At 41.5% G+C, this 8,700-nt stretch overlaps 1 protein-coding gene across 1 annotated transcript in view; it reads right to left on the reverse strand.

The window, feature by feature from the left end:
- Positions 1-260: 260 nt before the first annotated feature.
- The window catches only part of stk4 (Serine/threonine-protein kinase 4), a 75,734-nt gene continuing 67,294 nt past the window's right edge, over positions 261-8,700 (reverse strand). Inside the window, exon 11 of the mRNA NM_001173614.1 lies at positions 261-1,951. Within this exon, the coding sequence (NP_001167085.1) occupies positions 1,793-1,951 (159 nt within the window). The 3' untranslated portion in view covers positions 261-1,792. The remainder of the gene's footprint in view (positions 1,952-8,700) is intronic.

Raw genomic sequence — 8,700 nt, forward strand, 5'->3', positions numbered from 1 at the left:
AGCACATCAGATTCAACTAGTTAATGGCTTGATTTTCTTTTGTGTACTAGCTGAATGAGGTGTGCGTTATCAGGGTTGCAACAAATATGTTAAAAGGCTGGTGGTTTCCGAGGAGAGGGTTGGGAAACACTGATCTAGGCCTACACATGTTACCTTGCCTGAAATGTCATTGCAAAGCCAAAATACTCATTGGTTCCAAAACACTGGTTCCAACATCAGTAACTTCAAAATGGGGAGAGAAAACCCATGGTACAAATAAACACATTCCTTAAACTGGTTTTAATAGGCACACAACAAATACACAAATCAAACACTGATAATTAACACATGCATGACTTTCATTGCATAATTTAAGGCATCAACATTTGAAAACCATTTTCTTGGAATGAATACTAAATTTAAGGACAAGTGGAGACTTGAGTACACACCAGTTCTTCATTCATATTACAGGGCTGAAATGCTTTCCAGTGATTTCTACTTCAATGAATGCCTTTCAATATAACAGATAAAAACATAGACTGCATTACTCAGAAACAGTGGTTGTAAGTAACAATGTGAACTCTCAAATAAATATAAATCAGATCAACAGAGGTTTAGATTGAGTGATATGTCAAAGGATTGGGGAGTTACAGTAATTAAATAATTGTAATTCTTTTTTTAAAAAACAAGTAAATTGACAGATCATTATTACAATTATAAAGCAGAAAAACAAATAAGTAGGCAGTATAAGGCAATTAAATACATTCCCTTTCTGTTTGTAACAAGTAATATTTTCAGATAACTAAATTGTGCTTATTGGTCATCAAATTGGTTATTTTGATTAATTTCTTAATGTCCTTGTATACGAACCTGAGAATATCTGACCTGAGAGGCTAGTTTGCACACTGATGCAAATTTCTGTAGCACAACAAATGCATCTTCCTTGTAAGGATATAACTGCCTAAACTATATATACAAAATGATTGCCCCTTACGTATACCAAAAGTTTGAATGTTAAAAAAATAAGAACAAGCTGCTCTATGGAATGTTGACGATGAGTTATGAACAAAAATAGAGAAGTAACTGTACAGTGAATAACAATGAACGAAGTGCACCATGGTTCAACACAAGGTTTCACTTACATTTTTCAAACATCTTTTAACCAAACCTCTCATTGTAATATCTCTAAAATTACATAATTCAAAAACAAATTACAAATATGTGCATGAAACTTGACGTTTTCTTTAAATCAACATCAGCTATGCACGTATCTGAAGTTGGAATTTGTTTTTTTATTGAGGCACATGCATTCAACTATCTATTGAATTTAAATTCAGGTTCTCCTGGGTCATATACCCATGAAGTAAGTTGAACTTCCCTTTGGCAGGATATTGTACTGTGTTGAAAAATTAATAGTATGGAGAACCTAAATACAAATTAAGGAATAAGTACCAAATTACACAAAGTGGTAAAACACACAAAATGATACAGTGTATGGTATAAAAGTAATTTCCAATTACTAATGCAACACAGTTGTTTCAAGAGTACCAACAGTGAAAGATAATTGTACCACATGAGTGAAAAAAAGAATACTTGAGGTCTCAAGTGCCCTAAACAAAAAAATAAAAAATAACTTAAGACAAAAACAATATCCATGCTTGGCAGCTTTAAGTGGTTTTCCTATAAAGAAAAAGACAAGAACCGCAATGAAGGAGTCCAAAGCAATGAACAGAAGTAATCTGTCCGTGTCATTGTCCAGTGTGAATGACCAACAGTCCACTTAAGACGTTTGAGTATGGCATGCCAAAGTGCCTCAGAAGTTCTGCTGGCGTCGCTTCTTGGCCTCGATGGCGTCCAGGATGGGCTGGCGCTTGGCCAGGTAGCGCTGGTGGATCTCCTTGATCTCCTGCTCCATCTGGGGGTCCAGGGAGGCCAGCCGTGACCTCAGCTCCTCCACGCTCCATGTTCGCATCTAAAAAGCATACAATGTTCACGCAAAGTCATCAATTATACTAAGCTTGAACTTGAGCTGAAAGACATGTAAGAATCCCACCTTCAAACCATGCCGACACCACCAATATAATTACAAAATACCTGGTCTAAACGTTGCACATTAAACCATGGTGTCCTCAGAAGTACTTAGTGCTTTCAGATTGCATAAAGTTGAAGTTCACCCTAAGAACTCTTTACCAATGTATGTTAAGATCCTTACAAAATCCCAAAATACAGGCTCTCGATAATGATTTGTAAGACACATGAGCATTAATGCTTTCGCACATTGCACCGAATGTGGATCTATTGTTCTGCTGCCGACATTTTCAAACGATTCTACATGTAAAATCGGTGCGCACTCAGTTCGCAAATTACGGCCGGCACTCTATTCAGAGATAATAAGTATTCTCGGCCAGCAAATGCTATTGGTGTGTCTGAGCCTTTGTACTGGTTAGGTTATATGCCAGATTAGGATATCATGCCTGGTTAGGGTGGCAGGTAGATTAGCAGTTAAGAGCGTTGGACCAGTAACCAAAAGGTTGCTGGTTTGAATCCCCGAGCTGATTAGGTGAAATATCTGTCGATGTGCCCTTGAGGAAAGCATTTAACCCTAACTGATCCTCTAAATTGCTCTGGATAACAGCGTCTGCTGTTTTTACAAATGTTATGTGTCCCCTAGGCAGAGAGTCTTGAGAAGCCACTGATAACCTACTGGGCCAGAGAAGCAGGTGACAGACTCACCATAGAGCACAGTGGGTAAGAGAGATCAAATAGACAGGTTATTAACGGAGATAAGGACACACCTTTGGCTCTTCCATATAGGCATAAATGTGCTCAATATGAGATACACCCAACAAAGAACAGGCAAAGAAACATGGGACAATAAACCAAAGAATAATTGTTTGTAACTGGTAAGGCTCATTTTTGGATGGAGACACCTAGAAAGTCATTTGAGAGTTTGCTCTGACATCAAAACAGATCTTCTAGTGAGTTCGGAAGTCAGGTGAAAGGCATGGAGAGTAGGGGGATGATGGGAACTAGCCTACACAATGGGATGAATAGAGGCAGTTCGATTTGCTACAGTTGAAGTATGTTTACATACACCTTAGCCAAAAACATTTAAACTCAGTTTTTCACAATTCCTGACAGGTAATCCTAGTAAAAATGACCTGTCTTAGGTCAGTTAGGATCACCACTTTATTTTAAGAATGTGAAATGTCAGAATAATAGTAGAGAGAATTATTTATTTCAGCTTTTATGTCTTTCATCACATTCCCAGTGGGTTAGAAGTTTACATACACTCAATTAGTATTTGGTAGCATTGCCTTTAAATTGTTTAACTTGGGTCAAACATTTTTGGTAGCCTTCCATAAGCTTCCCACAATAAGTTGGGTGAATTCTGGCCCATTCCTCCTGACAGAGCTGGTGTAACCGAGTCAGGTTTGTCGGCCTCCTTGCTCGCATACGCTTTTTCAGTTCTGCCCACAAATGTTCTATAGGATTGAGGTCAGGGCTTTGTGATGGCCACTCAAATACCTTGACTTTGTTGTCCTTAAGCCATTTTGCCACAACTTTGGAAGTATGCTTGGGATTGTCCATTTGGAAGACCCACTTGCGACCAAGCCTTAAATTCCTGACTGATGTCTTGAGATGTTGCTTCAATATAGCCACATCATTTTCTTTCCTCATTATGCCATCTATTTTGTGAAGTGCACCAGTCCCTCTTGCAGCAAAGCACCCCCACGACATGATGCTGCCACCCACGTTCTTCACGGTTGGGATGGTGATCTTCGGCTTGCAAGCCTCCCCCTTTTTTTTCCCATAACGATGGTCATTATGGCCAAACAATTATATTTTTGTTTCATCAGACCAGAGGACATTGCTCCAAAAAGTACGATCTTTGTCCCCATGTGCAGTTGCAAACCGTAGTCTGGCTTTTTTATGGCAGTTTTGGAGCAGTGGCTTCTTCGTTGCTGAGCGGCCTTTCAGGTTATGTCGATATAGGACTCGATTCTACTGTGGATATAGATACTTTTGTACCTGTTTCCTCCAGCATCTTCACAAGGTCCTTTGCTGTTGTTCTGGGATTGATTTGTACTTTTCACACCAAAGTACATTCATCTCTAGGAGACAGAACGTGTCTCCTTCCTGAGCGGTATGACGGCTGTGTGGTCCCATGGTGTTTATACTTGCATACTATTGTTTGTACAGATGAACGTGGTACCTTCAGGCATTTGGAAATTGCTCTCAAGAATGAACCAGACTTCAGGTCTACAATTTTTTTTCTGATGTCTTGGCTGATTTCTTTTGATTTTCCCATGATGTCAAGCAAAGAGGCACTGAGTTTGAAGGTAGGCCTTGAAATACATCCACAGGTACACCTCCAATTGACTCAAATGATGTCAATTAGCCTATCAGAAGCTTCTAAAGCCATGACATCATTTTCTGGAATTTTCCTAGCTGTTTAAAGGCACAGTGACCTTAGTGTATGCAAACTTCTCACCCACTGGAATTGTGATACAGTGAATTCTAAGTGAAATAATCTCTCTAAACAATTGTGGGAAAATTTACTGGTGTCATGCACAAAGTAGATGTTAACAAACTATAGTTTTGGCAAGTCGGTTAGGACAAGAAATTTGTGGAGCGGTTGAAAAACGAGTTTTAATGACTTCAACCTAAGTGTATGTAAACTTCCGACTTCAACTGAATATAGTGAAAAAGGAGTCTCTTCATCACTGAAATTGTATCTGACTTAAGTATGCGGCATGAGTAGAGTCCGAATCAGCCACTTTGGAAGCAGCGTACTCTGACTTCAAATCTACAGGTTAGCTGTTTGCATTAGATAATCCTGAATTAGTTGCACTCTTTCTGCAATACCTGTATGGTAGAGTTTGCTCTTACTAGCAACTACTAGAGCTGGGACGATAAACCAAAAATTACTGACACCGACATTGCCTTCCTCTAACCAAAGCATTTTGCCGACACATGTTGGCAATTTTCTGTGATTTTCATAACACAAAGTAGATTGTTCTAAAACCATTACTTGGTCAACAGTAATTTTATTTATTTTATTTTTATTTATTTTATTTCACCTTTATTTAACCAGGTAGGCAAGTTGAGAACAAGTTCTCATTTACAATTGCGACCTGGCCAAGATGAAGCAAAGCAGTTCGACAACATAGAAAAAAAAAAAAGAGTTACACATGGAGTAAAACAACATACAATCAACGATACAGTAGACAAAAAAATAAGACTATATACAATGTGAGCAAATTATGTGAGATAAGGGAGGTAAAGGCAAAAAAGGCCATGGTGGCAAAGTAAATAAAGTATAGCATGTAAAACACTGGTATGGTAGATTTAAAATTTGAAGAAAGTTCAAAGTTAAAATATAAATAATATGGTGCAAAGGAGCAAAATAACAAATAAAATAAATAAATACAGTAGGGGAAGCGGTAGTAGTTTGGGCTAAATTATAGATGGGCTATGTACAGGTGCAGTGATCTGGGAGCTGCTCTGATAGCTGGTGCTTAAAGTTAGTGAGGGAGATAAGCGTTTCCAGTTTCAGAGATTTTTGTAGTTCGTTCCAGTCATTGGCAGCAGAGAACTGGAAGGAGAGACGACCAAAGGAGGAGTTGGCTTTAGGGGTGACCAGAGAGATATACCTGCTGGAGCGCGTGCTACAGGTGGGTGCTGCTATGGTGACCAGTGAGCGGAGATAAGGGGGGACTTTACCTAGCAGGGTCTTGTAGATGACCTGGAGCCAATGTGTTTGGCGACGATTATGAAGCGAAGGCCAGCCAACGAGAGCGTACAGGTCGCAGTGGTGGGTAGTGTATGGGGCTTTGGTGACAAAACAGATGGCACTGTGATAGACTGCATCCAGCTTGTTGAGTAGGGTATTGGAGGCTATTTTGTAAATGACATTACTGAAGTCGACGAATGGTAGGATGGTCAGTTTTACGAGGGTATGTTTGGCAGCATCAGTGAAGGATGCTTTGTTGCGAAATAGGAAGCCAATTCTAGATTTAACTTTGGATTGGAGATGATTGATGTGAGTCTGGAAGGAGAGTTTACAGTCTAACCAGACACCTAGGTATTTGTAGTTGTCCACAAATTCTAAGTCAGAACCGTCCAGAGAAGTGATGCTGGACAGGCGGGCAGGTGCAGGCAGCGATCGGTTGAAGAGCATGCATTTAGTTTTACTTGTATTTAGGAGCAGTTGGAGACCACGGAAGGAGAGTTGTATGGCATTGAAGCTCATCTGGAGGGTTGTTAACACGGTGTCCAAAGAAGGGCCAGAAGTATACAGAATGGTGTCGTCTGCGTAGAGGTGGATCAGAGATTCACCAGCAGCAAGAGCGACATCATTGATGTATACAGAGAAAAGAGTTGGCCCAAGAATTTAACCCTGTGGTACCCCCATAGAGACTGCCAGAGGTCCGGACAGCAGGCCCTCCGATTTGACACACTGAACTCTATCAGAGAAGTAGTTGGTGAACCAGGCGACGCAATCGTTTGAGAAACCAAGGCTACTGAGTCTGCCGATGAGGGTGTGGTGATTAACAGAGTCAAAAGCTTTGGCCAGGTCAATGAATACGGCAGCACAGTATTGTTTCTTATTGATGGCGGTTACGATGTCGTTTAGGACCTTGAGCATGGCTGAGGTGCACCCATGACCAGCTCTGAAACCAGATTGCATAGCGGAGAGGGTGCGGTGGGATTCAAAATGGTCGGTAATCTGTTTGTTGACTTGGCTTTCGAAGACCTTAGAAAGGCAGGGTAGGATGGATATAGGTCTGTAGCAATTTGGGTCAAGAGTGTCACCTCCTTTGAAGAGGGGGATGACAGCAGCTGCTTTCCAATCTATGGGAATCTCAGACGACACGAAAGAGAGGTTGAACAGGCTAGTAATAGGGGTTGCAATAATTTCGGCAGATAATTTTAGAAAGAAAGGGTCCAGATTGTCAAGCCCAGCTGATTTGTAGGGGTCCAGATTTTGCAGCTCTTTCAGAACATCAGCTGAATGGATTTGGGAGAAGGAGAAATGGGGGAGGTTTGGGCGAGTAGCTGTGGGGGGTGCAGTGCTGTTGAATGCAGTAGGGGTAGTTAGGTGGAAAGCATGGCCAGCCGTAGAAAAATGCTTATTGAAATTCTCAATTATAGTGGGCTTATCGGTGGTGACAGAGTTTCCTATCCTCAGTGCAGTGGGCAGTTGGGAGGAGGTGTTCTTATTCTCCATGGACTTTACGTGTCCCAGAACTTTTTAGAGTTTGAGTTGCAGAAAGCAAATTTCTGTTTGAAAAAGCTCTCCTTGGCGTTTCAAACTGCCTGTGTGTATTGGTTTCTAACTTCTCTGAAAAGTTGCATATCGCGAGGGGCAGTTCGATGCTAATGCAGAACGCCACAGGATATTTTTGTGTTGGTTAAGGGCAGTCAGGTCTGGGGAGAACTAAGGGCTATATCTGTTCCTGGTTCTACATTTCTTGAAAGGGGCATGCTTATTTAAGATGGTGAGGAAGGCACTTAAAAAAAATAACCATGCATCCTCTACTGACGGGATGAGGTCAATATCCTTCCAGGATACCAGGGCCAGGTCGATTAGAAAGGCTTGCTCGTTGAAATGTTTCAGGGAGCGTTTGACAGTGATGAGTGGAGGTCGTTTGACCGCTGAACCATTACGGGTGCAGGCAATGAGGCAGTGATCGCTGAGATCTTGGTTGAAAACAGCAGAGGTGTATTTAGAGGGCACGTTGGTTAGGATGATATCTATGAGGGTGCCAGTGTTTGCGGCTTTGGGGTTGTACCTGGTGGGTTCATTAATAATGTGTGTGAGATTGAGGGCATCAAGCTTGGATTGTAGGATGGCTGGGGTGTTAAGCATGTCCCAGTTTAGGTCACCTAGTAGCACGAGCTCTGAAGATAGATGGGGGGCAATCAGTTCCGCAGTTGGGTCCGAGGAGGGTATATAGCAGGCGGCGACGGTGAGAGACTTGTTTTTGGAGAGGTTTTTGGAGAGGTGGATTTTTAAAAGTAGAAGTTCAAATTGTTTGGGTACAGACCTGGATAGCAGGACAGAGCTCTGCAGGCTATCTCTGCAGTAGATTGCAACACCGCCCCCTTTGGTCGTTCTATCTTGTCTGAAAACGTTGTAGTTAGGGATGAAGATTTCAACGTTTTTGGTGAACTTCCTAAGCCAAGATTCAGACACAGCTAGGACATCCGGGTTGGCAGAGTGTGCTAAAGCAGTGAATAAAACAAACTTAGGGAGGAGGCTTCTAATGTTAACATGCATGAAACCAAGGCTATTAAGGTTACAGAAGTCATCAAAAGAGAGCGCCTGGGGAGTAGGAGTGGAGCCAGGCACTGCAGGGCCTGGATTCACCTCTACATCCCCAGAGGAGCAGAGAAGAATGAGTATGAGGGTACGGCTAAAAGCTATAAGAATTGGTCGTCTGTGACGTCCAGAATAGAGAGAAAAGGAGCAGGTTTCTGGGGGCGATAAAATAGCTTCAAGGTATAATGTACAGACAGACAAAGGTATGGTGGGATGTGAATACAGAGGAGGTAAACCTAGGCATTTAGTGATGATGAGAGAGATATTGTCTCTAGAAACATCATTGAAACCAGAAGATGTCATAGCATGTGTGGGTGGAGGAACTGAGAGGTTGGATAAGATATAATGAGCAGGGCTAGAGGCTCTACAGTGAAATAAGCTAATAAACACTA

This window comes from Salmo salar, chromosome ssa22, assembly GCF_905237065.1.
Source record: "Salmo salar chromosome ssa22, Ssal_v3.1, whole genome shotgun sequence".
In the NCBI taxonomy this organism is placed as follows: domain Eukaryota; kingdom Metazoa; phylum Chordata; class Actinopteri; order Salmoniformes; family Salmonidae; genus Salmo; species Salmo salar.